The sequence below is a fragment of the Hyperolius riggenbachi genome, chromosome 9, assembly GCF_040937935.1.
Source record: "Hyperolius riggenbachi isolate aHypRig1 chromosome 9, aHypRig1.pri, whole genome shotgun sequence".
NCBI classification, from domain to species: Eukaryota; Metazoa; Chordata; class Amphibia; order Anura; family Hyperoliidae; genus Hyperolius; species Hyperolius riggenbachi.
In genome coordinates, this window is record NC_090654.1 from 265900081 (window position 1) to 265922148 (window position 22068).

Sequence of the window (22068 nt, forward strand, 5' to 3'; positions counted from 1 at the left end):
GAAAGATGAACTGTCTGCATTGCCCTCAGCAATCATTCCATTCAATAATACTGCCTGAGAGGATGGCTCTGATTGTTTGTTTTTTCCTGTGGGCTTCACAGACAGTTCTCCTATCTGATGTTTGACTGAGTTCTATTTAGTGATGGGTCGTTCGTGAACGAGCCGGCTCTTTGCTGCGAACGACAAGAGCCGGTTCTCAGTTTTGAAAGAGCCGATGCCTCAGCCGCCCCACACAGGTCTGATTTGCTGTGTGATAAAGGGCGCTGAGGCATGCTGGGAGATGTAGTCCTCCTCTTGCAGCTTGTAGGAGTGTATGGGGCAGAGCAGAGCAGTAGCAGGAGGGATTGCCCCAGTCAGAGAAGCAGTCTGGAGTTGTCATGGAGACGGGGGCAGGGCTTTTACTCGGATTCTGAGTGGTGTCTAGTGATATTTAATGAAAAGCCGATTCAGAGCCGGCTCTTTAATGGGAGCCGATTCAGAAGAGCCGATTCTCCGAGAAGAGCCGGAATTCCCATCACTAGTTCTATTTAAAATAAGTGAAACATGAAGAAAACACCTACCTCCCCCAGTATGGGACACACCCACAACCTCCAGTACAGGACACACCCCAGTACAGGCCTGCCTCCCCCTGTACAGGACACAACCACATCCAGTACAGGAAGAGGAGTGGGTGCTGCATGGAAGATAAGGATTTCTACACATGGAAGATGAAGGGGTACTGCACAGCATGTCCTCGCTCTTGTCCCGTTGTCAGGAGTGTTCAGTGCATTAGAAATTTTTACATACGGTGCAATCAGGAGGCGTGTGAAATGTGGCCATGCATCCAGCTGGCAGAGGGGCGCTGCAGGCGTACATGTATGTACGCCACCGGTTTGCTGGGCGCAGGGTGAGCTGAATGACGCTCACCCTGTTTCTTAACAGCAGAGCAGAGGCAGTACAACAAACATGTACATTCTAAAGAGATGTCGGGATGCCTCCTACTATTGTAATGCCCTTACTGCACGGAACAGCTTGTAACACAGACACTCTTCTATTACTGAACAGGGTCAATGGGCTTCAGTAAATTACCAAACTTCCTTCACACCTGTGACATTTTTTATGAATTAGCACACAAAAGTTGAAAATACCAAATGCAGTATTTTAACATTCAGATTTTTTTTATCGCACAGCCTTTTATGAATCGAGGCCAATGTGGCTAGTACTGCATAGGGTCAGATGTAGAAGTTCTCTCTAACAGCATGATACACCTTGAGAGAACAGTGGATATAGCATAAAACTATTAATTACTTCATCCTTAAAAAAGACAAATATGCACATTGTATTAGGAGTGGTAATCGGACAGCCTGTTCTCTTGCAGCATCCCGCGGTCCCACTCGTCCTCCATGTTCCCCTCACACTGTCCACTCAGTAGTGCCCAGCCAATAGGTAGTGACATTCTCTGGTCAGCTCTGCCCAAATCTTTCATCCTTTAAACCACATCATTGCACTCATCAGGTGCTTAAAAGAAACTTAAGCAAAATAAATAAATGAATACATGGCAAAGTGAAAAGTTAAAAAAATAGAACAGAGATCAAGAAACGATTGATATTCGCTATGTCTTTTGTTCATGTTGTTTGATCCACAGTCAGCCTGAACGTAATAATCTTTACTGCTGGCAGATAACAAAAAAATTGGACTGCACCAACTGCCGTTATTTATAACCACACCCCTGTCAACATGCTAGGCAAGAAAGGTTGTTGTTTTTTATATAGATACAAGTAAAAAGGCCCGCCCGTTAAAAAACGGGCACTAAGCCATGGCCGCTAGCCCTGACAGACCATCCTGATGATCTATTAGAGAAAAGGTGAAGACTTCTCATGAGAAAGGGGGTCTAACCTACTGATTGGGATGAAGTTCAATCCTTGGTTACAGGTCTATCTCTGCACAAACAAGCATCTGAGGTCACATCAAGCAAGATGAGCACTATTCTCCTCCCCTTTTCAGATAACTTCTTGCCCAGGCTCAAAAAACATTAAACTTCTGAAGTGAGAAGGATATGGAGGCTGCCATATTTATTTAATTTTAAACAATACTAGTTGCCTGACTGGCCTGCTGATCCTCAGCCTTTAACGCTAGGAATACACAGGACATTTTTGAGCCATTTAGATGGCTCGATTGATTATTTCCGACATGTCCGATCTCCTGCCTGATCGATTCCGCGCTCGAATTCGCATAGGGAACAATGGGAAAAGATAAGAAAAACGAATGGAAGATAAGAAAATCGGGCACAAAATCGAGCAGGGAATGGATTGGGCGGCAGAATCGAGCCGCAAAAACGCACCGTGTATTCCCAGCATTAGTCATGGACAAGAATCAGATGGGATGTTTGACTGAAGTGTGACTGGATTAGCTGCATGCTTGTTTCAGTTGTGAAATTTAGACACAACTGCAACCAAAAACCAGTAGGACTGCAAGGAAACTGGTTTTGTTTAAATAGAAATAAAATATGGCAGCCTCCATACCCCTCTCCCTTCCTGTGTCCTTTAAACTAGATGCGCTTTATTGCATGCGTCCTCAAGATGTTCCTTCCAACCCACAATACACCATTCCTTCTGCTTATACGGTAATTTCCTTTTGTTTCCATCAGACCTCCTGACACACGTTAAAGATAAACTGTAACCAAGGATTAAACTTCATCCCAATCAGCAGCTGATACCCCCTTTCCCAGGAGAAATCTATTCCTTTTCTCAAACGAATTATCAGGGGGCTCTGTATGGCTGATATTGTGGTGAAACCCCTCCCACAGTGTGAGGTCTTTTTGCATTGTGGGAAATAACAGCTGTTTCTAACTGCCAAAAATGTATCATGTCTTTTTACAGACATCACCTGCCAGCAGTAAAAATGTCACCATGTGATAAATGTCAAAATGTAAATCAGGGAGAGGAAAGATGTTACAATGGGCAAACACTGACTAAATAATTTATACATAATTATTGTAAAAATTAAACACTTTTTTCATGATGTTATTTTCACTGCAGTTCCTTTTTAAAGAGGAACTGTCGCGAAAATCTTAAAATTTAAAACGCATACAAATAAGAAGTATGCTTCTTCCTGAGTAAAATGAGCCATAAATTACTTCTCTTCTATGTTGCTGTCATTTACAGTAAGTAGTAGAAATCTGACATTGCCAACAGGTTTTGGGCTAGTCCATCTCTCCATAGGGGATTCTCGCATGGGCTTTATAAAGACATTCCTTGAAAAAGATTAAAGGCTCATACACACATCAGACTATAGTCTTTGGAAAATGAAAGATCACAGACAAATCTTACCACCCTTCATGTAGTATGAGAGCCATACTCTACACAGTCTATTCTATGGAGCTGAACTCCCCATCAGACAGAAATCTTTGCAAGGTGCTGCACACACAGATGCTGTACAGACACAAAAGATCAGTATCTGCAAAATATCTGTTCCTGCAAATTGCATTTCATAGTCATCATTCATAGTCTATGAGATCTGCAGATCATGATACACACCTTGTTTAACTGACATTCATCTGCAGATCAGACAATCATCTGAAAATCCATCCTGGTGGATCTGATCTGCAGATGAATGTCTGTTAAACAAGGTGTGTATGATGATCTGCAGATCTCATAGACTATGAATGCATTTTGCAGGAACGGATCTTTTGCAGATACTGATCTTTTGAATGTCTACAGCATCTTTGTGTGCAGTATCTTGCAAAGATTTCTATCTGAGTTCAGCTCAATAGAATATACTGTGTAGGTATGGCTCTCATACTACATGGAAGGGGGTAAAATTGGTCTGTGATATTTCATTTTCCAAAGACTATGGTCTGATGTGTGTATGAGCCTTTATACAAGGATGCTGACCAGCCTCCCTGCTTACCGTACACTTTTTTTGGCAGTTGTATGGAGCAACTGCCATTCACTAAGTGGATTTTGAAAATAAAGAAATCCCTGTGAACCCCCATGAGGAAGAGATGGCCTAGTCCAGAATCTGTCGGTTCTGTCAAATTTCTACTACCTACTGTAATTGACAGCAACATAGGAGAAAAGTAATTTATGGCCTATTTTACTCTGGAAGAAACATACTTCTTAATTGTATATATTTACATATATTTTAAATTTTAATATTTTCGCGACAGAGGTCCTTTAAGCAAGTTTCCTGCTCTTCTCTCATGCAAACTATATCACTGTACCTGAACCTCTTTATACTAAAACTTGCACGGTCAATTATGATCACAAATTAGCAGGCCACTCTGGAACATCATTGTAACAGACTGGACCTTCTTCGGAGAAATTTCTGGTCAAAATCGAGTAGTGATTGCACCGATTATGTCCTCCTGTAGTACCTCTGCCAGACCAAAGAGTCCCAGAACATGCCATTGGGGCCTGCTTACTCCACCTTCCATTTTAGATTATTGCATTACCTTTTATCATGGATCTTCTGCCCTTCAATGGGTTCACAAGTATTCTTTTGGTGGTTGATCTTCTCACTAAGTGGTCACATTTTAGTACATAACATATAAAAAGAGTGCCTTATACCACTACTGCTAAGATCTTCATCCAAGAAATACTCAGATTCCATGGAATCCCTTCAGTGGTTGTCTCAAAACATGCATACAATTCCAACCCAAATTCTGGAAAGAACTCTGTAATAAACTGGAAAGTACTGCCTCATTATCCTCAGGTTACAACCTTCAGTCTAATGGTCAGACACAGAGAACTAACCAGATCTTGGTTGTTTCTCTTCTGCACCTTAAGACAACTGGTCCTCATTACTTACAACCATGGAATTTGCCTGTAATAGTACAGTCTATTTATCCTGCAACCTGACCCTGTTCTATCCCAACCATGGTTTCCACCCAACGTTTTCCAAATATGAATCATCAGTTCCTGAAGTCCAATAAAGACTGACTAGCATTGTTGAGAACTTTAAAAGGTTAAATACCCAAGAATGGGTCAAAAAGGAAGCGGACAGGAGAGCTCAAAGTTTGAGCCAGGAGATCTTTTTGGCAAATTCTGATCTCAAATTGTGTTGTGCTTCTAGGAAGCTTGGCTTCAAGTTCATTGGCCCTTTACCTCTGCTGAAGATCACATCTGTGGCTTTTTCTTCCTGACATTCCTTGGGTTTACCACATTATTCATGTATCTTGTCTGAAAGAAATGTATTCCAGATCCCTTTGAATGCAGATCTGCAGAATATTATGTTGATGGCAACAAAGGATTTGAGGAGAGGAATTTGGATTGTTGTTGAAGGGCAGGAGTGTTGCAGTATCTGATCAAATGGATGAGGTTTAGCTTGGCAAAGAACTCATAGGAACCTGCTAAAAATGTACACGCACCATCACTAGCTTGAGCTATCCACATAACTCACCCAGAGATACCCACCCCCAAAAGCATTGGAAGAATGAGGAGTGGGTAGGGGTCTATGTCATGCTCACCCGAACTTGCTGGACATCCAAGTTTTGTGTGTGCACCAAGAGGGTTTATTTCCTTGGTTGGAGGTGTGCCTTCATCTGACTTTGCATGCAGAGTTTGGTGAATTGCGCAAATGCGCACAAAAATGTGTGCCAAAGCAGCTTGCCTATGAAAAAAAAACCATCCTGTACGGATTGCTCTGTCAGCTTATGTGGTGTCACCTGACCTTGTGCTGTACCTTGCCCGTCCCCTACATTGCCTGATACCACCACAACCGATTTGACTTGCCTGCCTATCCCTTATCTGCTTTACTGGTTTGACTTCGGCATGTCTGCTCCATGCCAGCACCAACTTAAGTCTGCTTATCCATTCGGAACATACTCTGCTCGCATTGACCTTCAGTTTGTGACATCACCTCTGAAAGTAGTCTGCCTGCCTTTAACACATCTCATCTATTTTGCCTTTCTACTACTCAGTTGGTGCCTGGACTCTGTGTTCTTGAACATCTGGTCTCCACACTGTGGCGTCTCTGTCCTGCCACTAGTAGGTGAACCTTAAGATGCGATTGAGTGGGCACTAGGCAGCAAAGTCCATTGGCCCTTTTAGGACTCAAGCCTGCTGGTGGCGACAACAGGTAGCTCCTGCATACCAAAGACTTACCCACATTCCCCCTTAAATGGTATGCAGAACATGTCCACATCCCACCAAACATGGCATAGAGATGCCCACATTTCCCCTTCAGCCATGGTGCAGGAAATGCCAACACTTACCACAAAACGTCATGAAGACCTCACCCCCACCTTCACCGATATATACATACAAACATATAGTGTGCTTGTATGGAACCTTGGTATATCGGGGAAGTCCTGGATCTGCTCACAAGAGATGTATGAGCAGACTGACAGGTGCGTATTGCAGCTGCTCATGGGTTTTCTTAAAGGTTGTTTATTTTTACACATTTAAAATCAGGAAAGTCCTTAAATATTGCAGTCGGCTCTTTATATTGTAATTAGCAAGGTGCCATAGTGGGGGTGGGGCCACCCAACCCGGAGATGCAGCATTTGATGGGTGGAGGAGGTGATGGAAGAGTCTGTATACGGCACATCAAGTCTATAATGGAGCCAGTCACCTCAGGGGAGGGGGTGGGTGGGTACTGTGACCCCAACATCAGCCACGGCAAGAGATGGGGGATGGGCCAGGGGGATTCCTCAGAGATCCAAGAGCAGGACTCGGGGATCCTCCACAGCTGACTTTATCTTCCTCAGGAACAGCACAGCCTCTCTGCCATCTATCAGCCGATGGTCGTAGGTTAAAGCTATGTACATCATGGGGCGCACTTCCACCTGCAGAGGCAGCAAAGAGCAATCAGAAGGTGGCACTAAGCCCTGCATAGTCCTTCCATACACTCAACTCTCCATTTACTGCACCCAAACGACCCACCATTATCTGTACCCAACAGCCCCCTTCTCCCCCCCCCCCCCCCCCAATTACCTGCACCCGAACATGCCACTATAATCTTTACCCAAAGAACATTAATTTACCTGCACCCCACATACCCATATAATCAGTACCTAACACCCCTCCCCAATATCGGCACCCCAATGTACATGCAGAATCTGTACACAAACGCAACGCTACCTACACCCTAATGTACCCATCTAATCCGTACCCAACACCCCCTCCATTAACAGCACCCTAATGTACCCCTACAATCTGTACCCAACAACTATGATGATCAATGAATCCCTATAATATCTGCTTCAATCTGCACTCACCACTAAACATTACCAGCACCCAAATGCACCCCCAAAATCTGCATCCCCATAACTTGCATCTAACACCCTACAATTTCCTACAAAATGTATTAATCTACATCCCATCTACCCCCTACCTTCCCATGTATTTTGCAATGCAACATGATCTGTACCCCATAATCCCAAACCGCTAGCATAATCTGACCACAATACACCTCCATAGCCTGCCTCCCAACACACAAACCCATAATCTCTAACGGACAAAGCCAACATTCTCTGTACCCTCATGATACATACCCCAATAATCTAAACACCTCGACAATCAGAACCCCAAAACTGACATCTAGGATGGCTCACCCTCGTGTACCTCCAAAATCTACCCCAGTGCCCCTGTCATCTCGGTCCACAAACCTTTCCAGCTATGGCCACAGGTCTGTCAAATATTCCATGCATTCCCAAAATGGCAGACTGGGGAGGGTTGATGATAGGCGTCCCGAACATAGAGCCAAACACTCCTCCATTACTGATGGTGAAGGTCCCACCATCCATGTCTTCAATAGCCAACTCATTCTTCCGGGCCTGAAGAAAAAAAGGTTTGTGACTATGCAAACAGGATGTGACGTCACTGCTCAATCCAAAGTAACCATGAGCATTCATCAGAAATGTGATCTTTACAGCAATCTTCCCTGAAGAGACCTTTCTAATGCAGGACTGGATAGAACTCAAAAAACCACCAGAAAATACAGGATATAATTTAAACCAGAGAACATATCTCCAGTCACACCACTAACCGTCCTTCAGAGGGGTCACATCTAATGTCCTACCACAGTGTATGCTATATATTACATATTACACATTGTTTAGCTCTGTACAAAGTACATAGAGCCAGCCACACCACTAAATCACATCTACTGTTCTACCACAGTCTATACCAGCATTGGGCAAACTACAGCCTGCGTGGGCTGTAAATCTGGCACCCTGGAATCCTCTACTTCCTCCCAGCAGAGTCGAGAGAGGAAGGAAACCGAGGGTTAACATTTGCCTACTTGCCGCTTCCAGCATCGGGTCTCCATGGCCACAGGGCGTCATGTGAAATGACGTCAGGATGTGCCAGCGTATTACAAGCTGGCACATCCTGACAGCGTGTCACGTTATGCCCTGTGACCATGGAGACCTGACACAGGAAGTGGCGAGTAGGCAAATGTTAACCCTCGGTTTCCTGCCTCTCTCGACTCTGCAGGGACTGAGGGAAGAGATTTTAGGATTGCGGCCCACAGCATGCAGTTTGGGCCATGCAAAGTTTGCCCAGCCCTGGTCTATGTACTATATTATACTGTATATTACAAATTATACAGCTCTATGCAGAGTACATAGAACCAACCCCAGCACTAACTGTCCCCCTCAGATGAGTCACATCTACAGTCCTACCACAGTTTAACCACTTCCGTGGTTTGATACAGTAAATATAAGTCGCACAGGACTTCAGTTCCTGCCCAGCGACGTAGATAATAGTTAATGGCTGCGCATGGCAGACACTCGCTCCCGTGCGTACTCCCGCGGGGAGATGAATGAATGGGAACGTAGTTCCCATTCATTAATCTAAGTCCATGTGAATGATCGCCGGCATCAATGAGATGTCACGATCATTTGTAATTTCCTAAGTAAAACATGCGCAAGGACATCTTATGGCCAAATAGTAAAATTACACCTACATTCATTTATTTTAATAAAAAGACCCACACTTACAAGAAAAATGTCTTCCCTCCAACCCTCTCCCATAATTACCTAAATTATAATCGTATAATTAAAAAAAAAAAAATTTTTATATATATATATATATATATATATATATATATATATATATATATATATATATATATATATATATATATATATATATATATATATATATATATATATATATATATATATATATATATATATATATATATATATATATGTTACCTTTTTTGATATGTATGTCAAAAGGGTATATTAAATTTTATTATGAAATTATGAGCTTGTAATTAGTGACGAACGCAAAAATTTTAAAAATGAACCTTAATTTCAAAATAAAACATTGGCTCCATACATTGTATTAGGGAAATACTTTAAACGTTTTAATAACCAGGAAAAATGGGCAAATAAAATGTGTGGGTTTTAATTACAGTAACATTTTTTACAATATAATGGCCGAAAACTGAGAAATAATGATTTTTTTTCTTATTTTTCCTATTAAAATGCATTTAGAATGAAATAATTCTTAGCAAAATGTATCACGCAAAGAAAGCCTAATTGGTGGCGAAAAACACAAGATATGGATCATTTCGTCGTGATAACTATTAATAAAGTTATAGGCGAATGAATAAAAGAAGCGCTGACAGGTGTAAACTGCTCTGCTACAGAAGAGAAAAAAACCCTCAGTAGTGAACTGGTTAAGGTCTGTATTATGCTGGGAATACACGTTTCGTTTTTGCCTTCGTTTAAACCTTCGTTTCGATTGTGCCTTTTGTCCTTTTCGATCCCGAAATAATCGATCGTACGGTTAATATCACCACCCACGGTTTCGTTTTTTTTTTCGATTCTGATGGTTTCGTTTTTCCAATGATCGAAGGTTGCAAAGAAACGAAACGTAGTACAGGGACGAACAGCATAAACGAATATATAATCGATCTGAACAGCCATCAAGCCTACCAATGGCTCGATTAGATGGATAAAGAGAGATAATATCAAACATGTTCGATCACTAGTCGTTCATTTTTGGGGTCTATTAATCGAAACTATAATGAGATTATGACTATTTTCACATACGTTTTCAACACTCGATTAGTTTACCAAACGAATCAAAGGCTAAAACGAAGGCAAAAACGAAACGCGTATTCCCAGCATTACACAGAATACCACAGGGTCTGGGGCCAACTTGGTAAGTAAAGCCAATTAAAGCGGTATAAAACCCTGACATAGTATTCAATAAAAACATGTTTTCCTACTTTTTACATGCCATACGTTTATCATATTTGCTTTTGTGCATACGTATTATTATTCATTTAGAAATTACAAGTTCCCAAAGTACACTTTTTTGCTCTAAGAGCTGACTGCATTGTATTCATAACTGGTTTTATTCATCTTGTATTGAAGGCAGAAATGCTTTCTGAGTGTGTCTGTGTTCTGGAGAGTCTGCACAGTAAGAGAATGTGTCGCATTCCTCACTTGATACAAGTAAACACAAGCTAACATTATCTTCAGTTCGGATGCCTCCAGCTTTCTCTGCACTGAGCTTGTAAGTCCTGTGTTTAACTAGAAAGCCCTAATTGCAAAGCGAAACGGCCATCAACTATTCTCCGCACCTCTGTATCATCGCGTGCCTGATAAGTATACAGTGTTTGTTACTTTTTAAAGCTACATAGACTTGTTTTATGGGATGTCATTAAAAGGTATTTTTTAAGGGTATGGTGAGCTGCTCCTGGATACTTTTTTTCTTGCTTTTGGTTTAACTAGTTAAATGCTGTTCTAGTAAAAAAAAAAAAAAAAAAAAAATTGGTGGTAGTATATAATGTGCTGTAAATAATCTTTTGGAGCAAAGCAGAAATGCTGGGTGTGTTTTGCTTTAAACTGTAAGGTTTACGATGGGGCGTAATTGGACACAAAGGATGTTATCCTGGCGCTACAAGCTGAGGCATTATGCTACAAGACTCAGGATGGCCACAGGATGTGTATTATAGCTCTCTGCTGCCCCTGACCACTAAAGGTCATGTGACATGTAGTGTCCCCATCAGCAAATGACAATATGTTACCTTTTCTCCAAGTTCTGCAATTGTTCGCTCAATGCCGGCAAAATTCATGGACTCCACGCTGCGTAACACAGGAACCACCAGACCCTGCAGGGGAAGTGACAAGTTACTAATGCTGCTTCCTCACCATAATCCGCCATCAGTCATCGGTACTTACCCGAGGCGTAGACACGGCTACACTGATGTCAATATAGTCTCGATAGACAATTTCCTTTGTTGTATCATCAATAACTACAATAGAATAGACAACATGTCTGACACGTGGAGAGATTCAGACAACAGAAGCTGTGAGAAGGAGGGGCATCTTATGCAGGGGTGGGGACAGATATCAGAAACTGAAAGTGGGAGGGGAATCTTATGCATGGGTGGGGAAAGATAACAGGAGCTGCAAGAGAGGCATTTTATAAAGGGGTGGGGACAGATCACAGTAGCTGCAAGAGGGAGGGGCATCTTATGCAGGGGTGGGAACAGATAACAGGAGCTGCAAGAGAGCCAAGGACAGAATGGCGATTGGAAGAGAGAGCAGCCTATTTTGGGATGAGAATTTACCAGCATTGACGACGGGCTGGTCCTGAAGGGCGAAGGCAGCAGCTTTAACAAACGCTGACATGAAGCCCAGTTTCAAGTTGTGTTTCTTCAGAAAAGCATCCTTGTGTAGCGTCCTCATCTGCTGAATGTTGCTGGAGAGAGAAGACACGTTACACTCAGGATGCTCCAATCACAGCCTTCCCTGAGCGGCAGATACTCACCTCATATCCACCTCATTGAAGGTGGTCAGCATCGCGCACGTATTCTGAGCTTCCTTCAGACGCTGTGCGATTCTCTGACGCATGCGATTCATTTTCACCTGCAAGGGGCAGAGGGCACAATCAGACTGGCAGCACATAGCAGATGGTGAGGTTACATCCAGAGTGGTCAGCTTACCCTGTGCTCTGTACGACTACTGCCAGATGGAGGGGCCTCAGGAGCCGGTGGAGCAGAGGTTGGCTTCACTGCAGACACTGCAAAAAATACCATGATTCAGCTTTGTATGTTCTCCATCTAAGACCAAACAACTCTCCCTTTTCCTGGTCCAAGCAACCCTCCCAACCAGCAAAAGAAAAAATAAGGATCGGATCATTTCCCATCAGAACTCAAGAAGTCTCACCACACCTCATTAGAAACCCACACCAAGATTCAACCACCCCTGTATCAGGAAACAACCATGTCCATCCCAACATCAGGACTCAACCACCCTCGCCTCCTTTATCAGCAACCAACTACACCCACCCTCTGTATGAGGATTTTACCCCCTTCATTGCCAACATCAGAAACACAATCGAGCATCCAATCACTCTCACTCCAGGACACTACAAACTACTCGCTTACATCAGAATCCAATTACACCCACTCCTACATCAGGACACAACCACCCCGCCCAAGACCCGATCACTCCCAACACCTTATACCACCCCCAGCTCTATCATCAGGACCACACCACTTCCACCCAAACTCTACCTCAAGCCAACATAACTAAGTGCTCTCAACTGTCCACCCACCACACATACCTTCTACATCAGTAAACAACTAACCTCACCAACCACATCAAGACCCAACCAACCCCAACACTACATATCACGCACATGCCAACACCAGGCCACACCTACCCAAACCCCCACCTCACATCAAGGCCCAACCCACCCCAACACCACCCCATCCCTACATCAGGACACATCCACCCAACACTACATCAAATGCCAACCACTCCCAACACCACCCCCATCCCTACATCAGAATCCCACCACTTCCACCCTAGCACCCAAACTCCACATCAGGCCCCAGCCAGTCTCAAAGAACACTAACTGCCCTCAACCCCCCTCCCCTACACAACCTTCCACATCAGTAAACAACTAACCTCACCAATCACATCAGGACCCAACCAGTCTCACCAATGTCACATGACCATAACTACCCTCAACCTCCCACCCAACCTGCACACCTTCCATGTCAGTTGAAATAAATAAAAAAAAAAACAACTATCCTCACCAACCACATCAGGACTCAAGCCAATGCCAGTTCCCAATTCTGAAGTTAATCAGTCTCACCACATCACATCACACTTAGACCCAACTACTCCCAATCCAGCAGCCAACCACCTCCAACCCCTACGTCAGAACCTAATAACTTAATCTCCCACATAAGGACCCATCTAACCCAGCCAGCTATGTAGCAATACTCTATGAGAGCTGAAACATGATAGCTGTCTAGCCATGCTTGTGCTATAATCCTATATTTGTTTGGCATTTTTCTCCTGTCGCACTCAAACCACTTGCTAGGTAGCCACAAGAACGCACTCAGTAGGCAGTAGCAGTGCTAGGGAGTCTCGCCCAAGAAACGCCTTACTGAATAGGTGCAGCTTATTGAACAGGAAGAGCCGAGATTTGAACTCAGGTCTCCTGTGTCAGAGCCCTTAACCAGTACAGTATCCAGCCACTGGACTTTAAAATTTATATTATATTCATAGCTGCGGAATCTTTTCTCTCACAAGAATATCATTAGCCATACTGTCTACATAGCCCACTGACAGTAACTTCAAGCATCTAATCACATGTGGAGGGCATTGAGTATAATATATTACCAGATAATGGTTCCCTGTCCTTTGATAACTTGCTACTGCAATGTAATAAACAAACAACCACCTACCAGGCTTAGCCTCTAAGGGCTGGGAGGAGACAGGAGGCACTGGCGGGAGAGCACTGGGGATAGGCCCTGCGGAGGGAGGCGGAGCCGAAGCTGGAGCCGTCTGCTGGGCCACTGGAGGTGGTGCCACAGTCTCAGCTGGTTTACTTTTAGGAGCCGCTGAAAAGAAAAAGGAACTGTCACAAGCCTGATAAAAATAGCACTCAATACATAGAGCCATCAACACACCCAACACCAATCAACGCCATCAATACGCAACACTCCCAATGCAAATAACCTCCATCAAGAAGCAACACGCCCTACGCCAATTACTTACATCAATACACAACACGCCCTACGCCAATTACTTACATTAATACACAACACGCCCTAGTCCAATTACCTACATCAAAACACATGCCTTGTTAACCTCAACTTTAGACTGACTCTGTCCCCCATTTAATCCACCTCTAGACTGACCCTTCCCCCATTACCACCATGTTCAGACTGACCCCTCTCCACAAATTATTATTACCACCACCACCTCCAGACTTACCCCACCCCCTTTTCCCACAACTACAAGACTCAACTCCTCCCACTATTACCGACACCTCTAGACTGACCCTTGCTCCTAAGATTAACCCCTTACCCCAACCCACCACCTCAAGACTGACCACTCCTTCTAATCAACATTGCCAGATCCAGACTAACCCCTCACTATCCTATAAGGCCATCTCTAGACTGCTCCTCAGCCAACCAATACCCTCACTTCAAGACTGACCACTCCTCCAACCATTACTTCCACCTAAGCACTGACCCCCGCACATTCAAACACTGCCTTCTCCAGACTGAACTGCCCCTGACACCTTCTGGCTATCATCATGTACCTCCAGACTTCCTGAGGACAAATAGGGGAGTTCCCCCCTCCACTTTTCCACCATCGGGGACCAGAAGAGACTCAATAACGCCGGCTGCTGGCGATGGGACTTGTACTGATGTCTGTAAACAAAGAACAGAGAATGATTGGCTGGATGACAATTCAGATAAAAAAATAGTTTTAATGGTCACTTACCTTGTCGGTCTCAATCTCGCAAACAACTTCATCCTCCGACACAGAGTCTCCAACCGCTGCAGAAGGCAAAAAGATAATGGGTTGGAGCCTGCTGAACCCTCCTCCCTCATTAGAGCCTGATTCCACCATAAATGAAGCCAAAACCTTTTACACCTTAGCTTGCAGCACCCCTTCTTCAACCAGAGCCTGGAATCTCCCTCCCCCAGCCAGAGCCTGGAATCTCCCTCCCCCAGCCAGAGCCTGGAATATCCCTCCCCCAGCCAGAGCCTGGAATATCCCTCCCCCAGCCAGAGCCTGGAATCTCTCTCCTCCAACCAGAGCCTGGAATTTCCCTCTCCCAAGCAGAGCCTGAAATCTCCCTCCCCCAGCCAGAGCCTGGAATCTCTCTCCTCCAACCAGAGCCTGAAATCTCCCTCCCCCAGCCAGAGCCTGAAATCTCCCTCCCCCAGCCAGAGCCTGAAATCTCCCTCCCCCAGCCAGAGCCTGAAATCTCCCTCCCCCAGCCAGAGCCTGAAATCTCCCTCCCCCAGCCAGAGCCTGAAATCTCCCTCCCCCAGCCAGAGCCTGAAATCTCCCTCCCCCAGCCAGAGCCTGAAATCTCCCTCCCCCAGCCAGAGCCTGAAATCTCCCTCCCCCAGCCAGAGCCTGAAATCTCCCTCCCCCAGCCAGAGCCTGAAATCTCCCTCCCCCAGCCAGAGCCTGAAATCTCCCTCCCCCAGCCAGAGCCTGAAATCTCCCAGGGTCTCAAGCTGTGTCTGATAACGAATTATGTTATGCAGGAAGCCACAAACTGCAATGCTCTGAATACCTAACATCCAGAGCTGAGGGCAACACCCAGAGGGGCAGTTAAAGCGGAACTGAAGATAATCTAAAAATAAAGAGTTTCACTTACCTGGGGCTTCTGCAAGCCCCTTGCAGCCATCCTGTCCCGTGCCGGTCCTCCATGATCCTCCGTTCTCCTGCCGCCAGCTACTTTCAGTTTCGCCGTCGGGCCACTGTGCCTATGCGGCTCTGGCCACATGTATCCTTCGCATTCCAGTCCACAATAGCACTATTGCAGACGGGAACACGTAAAAAGGATATGCTTGGCAGCCCCTTGGTTTACAAGTCGTGTAACGGGAAAGGAGGATTGTTGAGGAGCGCCAAGGGACAGGGCGGCTGCAAGGGGCTTGCAGAAGCCCCAGGTAAGTGAAACTTTATTTTTAGATTATCATCCGTTCCGCTTTTAGGTACAGACCCCCCTCCAGTAATACAGTTAGTCCCCAGCAGGGGGCAGCTTACCTTTCTCCCACCTGACATCTCCTTCTGTGACAGATTCGGCAAATGCCGGAGTATTGATGGTGACCACGTCCTGCCCTGCCAGAAACATAGGAGGGGTTAGGAGAGGAAGAGGCGGGGATACTGAAAACAAGTCAGTTGACTGGCATGTACTCACTGCAGACCCCCGACGTCCGATAAAATCTGATGCTGTTTATGCTGGAAGGCAGTACTCTGCAGAGAAATATGCAGTCAGCACAATTACTCACTGTCCATTCACTAAGCTTGTCTCACCATAGGCAGGCATCCAATCCCTCTCTAGTGTGGGTCAGCAATGCCCAACTCCCATCAGTGGATCAGCTGATAAAGTCTGAGTCTCCGCCCGCCTCTGTATCAGCTAATAAAGCCTTAATCTCCACCCATCTGTGGTTTAGCTATGTCTGCGTCTCCACCCACCTGTGGATAAGCTAATTATGCCTGCATCTCCTCCAACCACCCACCTGCAGATCAGCTAATAATATCTAAGAGTCTCCGCCCACCACCCACCTGATCAGCTATTAGAATCTAAATCTCTTCCCACCAAACACCTGCAAATCAATTAAAAATGTCTCAGTCTCTGCCTATCACCCAGCTGCAGATCAGCTAGTAATGTCTGAAGGCTCGTACACACGTCTGATGAAAGGCAACGACGGGTCCGTCGTCACCTCCCGCTGGGCGGGTTTTCAGCAGACAGTACAGCGTGTGTACAGTCTGTCGGTGGACTGATAAGGCTGTTTCTGAGCGATCCGCCAGGCTCCACCGATCACCAACCTCCAGATCAGCTAATTATATCGAAGTGTCTCCACCAATATCTCACCTGCAGATCAGCTAATAGTGTATGAGTATCCACCGATCACAAAATAATGTCTGAGTCTCCGCCCACCAAACTGAAGATCAGCTAATAATGTCTGAGTCTCTGCTCACAACCCACTTACAGATCAGTTAATGTGAGTCTCCCCCTCCCCCCTTTCCGTCCGCAGATCAGCTAACAATATCTGAGTCTCCACCCACCTGCGGATCACTCAATTATCCTCCCACACATAAGGTGAAGCCACCTTCCCCAAACCATGTTCCACTCTATCCTCTCACATACAAGACAAAGCCCCCTTCCCCTCACCAAGCTCCACCCCTCTTATCCTCCCACATATACGGTGAAGCCTCATTCCCCTCACCAAGCTCCACCCCTCTATCCTCTCACATATAAGGTGAAGCCTCCTTCCCCTCACCAAGCTCCACCCCTCTATCCTCTCACATATAAGGTGAAGCCTCCTTCCCCTCACCAAGCTCCACCCCTCTATCCTCTCACATATAAGGTGAAGCCTCCTTCCCCTCACCAAGCTCCACCCCTCTATCCTCCCACATATAAGGTGAAGTCTCCTTCCCCTTACCAAGCTCCACCCCTCTATCCTCACGCACACAAGGTGAAGCCACCTTCCCCAAACCATGTTCTACTCTATCCTCCCACACACAAGACGAAGCCCCCTTACCCTCACCAAGCTCCACCCTCTATCCTCAAACATATATGGCGAAGCCCCCTTCCCCTCACCAAGCTCCACCCTCTATCCTCCCACATATAAGGTGAAGCCTCCTTCCCCTCACCAAGCTCCACCCTCTATCCTCCCACATATACGGTGAAGCCCCCTTCCCCTCACCAAGCTCCACCCTCTATCCTCCCACATATAAGGTGAAGCCTCCTTCCCCTCACCAAGCTCTACACCGGGCATATATTTTTGCAACAGATATTGTGCAGAACCCATCCACTTCTTTGTTACCGTATATGGGCCTGAGTCACCCGGATCCTCCACTGACCTTGTAGCTAAGGTAGACCGGTTTTCCCTAAATGTTTATGCTAGTTCCCCCACACACATGGGGGAGTCTCCTTCCTATAAGTCCTGCCAGTCCATGCTGCTCTACACACAAGGTGGAGAAAGAAGCACTGCCTCATCAAGTGTGATTTGTGGTACTTACAGGATGTTTTGGTGGCCAGTGACAGAGGAGATATGAGAGCCGGTGACACCTGGAAAACAAACCTGAAGTAAGCACCCATTCCTGGTAGTCCTGATAGTAAATGGCAAAGTGCGGTGCTCATACTTACGGACGATTGGCTGAATCCGACTGTCGTTGCAGCCCTAGAAGAGAAACCAATAACTGATAAGTCTCCAGCATCTCTGTCCAACCAGCTGCCTTCCCCTCTCCATGGATGATGGCTGCTAAATGGTGGCCGCTAACTCAGGTTGCAAGGTCAGTGCTGCCGGTGGACATTTAGGGGTAATTTGTGGGCTGCTTGACTTTGCACATGCTCAATAGTATTTATACGCCGTTTGGATGGGTATGCTGAAATGTTGGAAAACCGGCTCCAGACTCCTCCTGCCCTGCCAGCAGAGTGTGCTGCCCTGTACCAGTAACCAGAGACTGGCACTTTGACACCTAATGACTAACCTCACCCTCAAGGCAGAGCTGAAATTAGGTTACTGTTTGGACTACTGGGGGAGAAGCATGATGATGAGTGATGTCATCATATCCCCCTACCGAGGAGGAGCACAAAAATGAGCAAGGGTCAGTACAATGGGGGTGAGGGGAGATAGGTAGGAGTACAGTGGGGAGTGAATAGGAGTGAGTACAGTGTAGGGAGGGGTGCATAGAGATAAGTACAGTAGGGGGTACATTGTGGAGGAGGGGTGAGTACGGGGTGGGGAAAGGGGTGAGTTGGGTGAGAACATTGGGGGGTAGTTAGGGGTGTATAGAGCTGGTGGGTATGGGTAGACATGGGTGGTGAAAACAGTGGCATAGATAGGGGTGGGTACAGGCATACATGTGAAATCAGCGCCGGTAGACTTGGGCGCAGGACACAGCCGGTATATGGCTGATCCTGCTCCTGCACAAGTCTGGGCCGTGTTAATTACTATTCCCCCTCCAGGCCACCATGGATAGTAAGGGAATGATATAATTTGGCTTCCAGCTATTGCTGGAGGTCGAATTATTGTGATTTAAAAGCAACTTCGGCTCCGTATTCTGACGGAGCCAACGTTACTCACTGAGCGCCGCTATAGAAGTATTCCTATTCTAGTCTATGGTGGTGCCGGCTGCGCCTAAATCTACCTGCGCTGAAAGGCACTGCTCCAGAGTACAGTGGGGTGAAGGGTGGATAGCAATGAGTGCAGTGTGCAATGAGTACTGTCGGTGGTGGGGTGGATAGTGTAATGGTTAAGGGATCTGCCTCTGATACAGGCGACCTGGGTTCGAATCTCAGCTCTGCCTGTTCAGTAAGCCAGCACCTATTTAGTAGGAGACCTTGGGCAAGTCTCCCTAACCCTACGACTGCCTATAGAGCGCGTCCCAGTGGCTGCAGCTCTGGCGCTTTGAGTCCGCCAGGAGAAAAGCGCGATATAAATGTTCTGTTTGTTTGGAGTGAGTACAGTGTAGGGAGGGGTGCATAGGGTACAGTAGGGGGTGCATAGAGAAGAGTACAGGGGAGGAGGAATGAGTACAGACGGGGGGGGGGGGGGGGTAGTTAGGGGTGTATAGAGCTGGTGGGTAAGGGTAGACATTATGGGTAAAAACAGTGGGGGGAGGCATAGATGGGGGTGAGTACAGTGGGGTGAAGAGTGGATAGCAATGAGTGCAGTGAGAGGAAGGATGGATAGGGGCGAGTACAGTGTCCGTGTGTTTGTGGGTGTTCCAGTATTTCAGCATACCCAACAAAATAGCAGTAAGGAAAAAGGATCTCTGCAACCACCAGCGTAACCAACGAGAGCCTGGGATCCAGGTGCATCAATTCAGGCAGTAGGAAGAAACAGATATCCCGCTACACCGTGGTGAGGGTTAAAAGGATCTCTCCAACTTTATTCAACACAGAAAACAGCTCACGCGTATCGGAGCTCTACATGGCTCCTTAATCAGAGCTTGATATCATAGCTATGATTAAAGGGAACCTAAACTGAGAAGGATATGGATTTTTCCTTTTAAAATAATACCAGTTGCCTGAATCGCCTGCTGATCCTGTGTCTCTAATACTTTTAGCCACAGCCCCTGAACAAGCATGCAGATTAGGTGCTCTGACTGAAGTCAGACTGGATTAGCTGCATGCTTGTTTCAGGGTGTGATTCAGCCACTATTGCAGTCACAGAGATCAGCTGGACTGCCAGGCAACTGGTATTGTTTAACAGGAAACATCCATATCACTCTCAGTTAAGGTTCCCTTTAAAGAGAGTCTGAAGCCAGATAAAAAATGGCTTTTTATCTTATATTCAGCAAAGGCATGTTTGCCCCTGCTAAAACGCCGCTATCCCGCAGCATAACGAGGGGTCAATACCCCCCAAATCCCGCTGCTGACAGACGCGTGTGAGGCAGGGCTGCAGCTCATAGCCCTGCCTCACACGGAAGCGCTCCCCGGAGGTAGCAGGGGGGATTTGGGGACTAAAGACCCCTCGTTATGCCGCGGGATAGCGGCGTTTTAGCAGGGGCAAACATGAATATAAGCTAAAAAGCCATTTTTTTTATCTGGCTTCAGACTCTCTTTGAGGAGCCATGTAGAGCGCTGATACGCGTGAGCTGTTTTCTGTGTATCCGCCAGGGCTGTGGAGTTGGTACAAAAATCTTCCGACGCCAACTCCGACTCCTCAGTTTCTGAAACTACAACTCCAACTCCGGGTGCCCAAAATTGCCCCGACTCCAACTCCACAGCCCTGGTATCCGCTGAGGTGTTGAATAAAGTTGGAGAGATCCTTTTAACCCTCACCACGGTGTAGCGGGATATCCTTTTCTTCCTACTGCCAACAAAATAGCATACAAATGCTACTGAGCATGTGCAAAGTCATGCAGGTCATAAATTAACCCCATAATGCCCATCAGCAGCACTAACCTTGCAACCCGAGTTAGCAGCCTGGGTCCTGGTGGACATAGAGTTAGAGTAAAAAGTTGTCAGAGCGAAGCGAGCAGGCAAGGGGACACTGATTCTACTAAAAAAGGAGAATATAATTTTAAATGTATGCTATTTTGTCAATGTAAGCTGGTTTGTTGGATCAGGTGCAAGAGGGGTGAGTTCAGGGGAAGGAGAGTGTAGGGGTGGGGTAAATAAGGGTGAGTACAGTAGGGGTGGATAGGAGAACAGTGGGGAAGGATAGGGGAGAGTATAGTAAGGGGTGGGGTAGTTAGGGGTGAGTACAGTGTAGGTTTGGGGTCACTCACCCTCCGGAGGGCGGGGCTCCGCAGGGCTCGGGTCAGGCAGCGGGACAACATGTCGGGACACTCCGCTCAAGGACACGCCGGAAACAGGAGCAGCCAGGGGGCGGGGCTTCCTCCTCCAGGCGCTCCCAGCAATGTGTCCTCATTAGTTGCCATCTTGCCGGAGTTCAGCCGCTGTTTAGCGCTGCTTACGGGCTACGGGAAGATGGCGGGCCGGAAGTTGCAAGAGCGCGGCCTCTAGTAGCGGAAATCCAGACCGAACTACTGATGGGGGGAGGAGGGCGAGACCACTGCTGCAGGGTGTGTGTGGGAGAGCCCAGAGGAGTGGATGAAGGTGCTGGGAATGATGCCCCCTGCAGGGTGTGTGCGGGAGGTGTCAGTGTGGGGGAGGAGCCCTGAGGAGTGGATGGAGGTGCTGGGAATGATGCCCCCTGCAGGGTGTGTGTGGGAGGTGTCAGTGTGGGGGAGGAGCCCTGAGGAGTGGATGGAGGTGCTGGGAATGATGCCCCCTGCAGGGTGTGTGTGGGGGGAGTCAGTGGGGGGGGGAGGAGCCCTGAGGAGTGGATGGAGGTGCTGGGAATGATGCCCCCTGCAGAGTGTGTGTGGGAGGTGTCAGTGTGGGGGAGGAGCCCTGAGGAGTGGATAGGGGGGCTGGGAATGATGCCCCCTGCAGGGTGTGTGTGGGAGGTGTCAATGTGGGGGAGGAGCCTTGAGGAGTGGATGGAGGTGCTGGGAATGATGCCCCCTGCAGGGTGTGTGCGGGAGGTGTCAGTGTGGGGGAGGAGCCCTGAGGAGTGGATGGAGGGGCTGGGAATGATGCCCCCTGCAGAGTGTGTGTGGGAGGTGTCAGTGTGGGGGAGGAGCCCTGAGGAGTGGATGGAGGTGCTGGG

At 46.7% G+C, this 22068-nt stretch overlaps 1 protein-coding gene across 1 annotated transcript; it reads right to left on the reverse strand.

The window, feature by feature from the left end:
- Positions 1 to 6352: 6352 nt before the first annotated feature.
- Positions 6353 to 21402, reverse strand: DLST (dihydrolipoamide S-succinyltransferase). Its single transcript, XM_068254525.1, has 15 exons — positions 21182 to 21402; positions 18090 to 18123; positions 17963 to 18011; positions 16134 to 16189; positions 15980 to 16054; positions 14699 to 14754; positions 14514 to 14625; positions 13651 to 13806; positions 11893 to 11969; positions 11718 to 11815; positions 11518 to 11648; positions 11126 to 11199; positions 10972 to 11055; positions 7589 to 7756; positions 6353 to 6766 (listed from the first exon to the last, which is right to left on the reverse strand). The coding sequence occupies exons 1-15, from the start codon at positions 21230 to 21232 to the stop codon at positions 6632 to 6634; spliced, it is 1356 nt and encodes a 451-aa protein (XP_068110626.1). The 5' UTR covers positions 21233 to 21402; the 3' UTR covers positions 6353 to 6631.
- Positions 21403 to 22068: the final 666 nt, after the last annotated feature.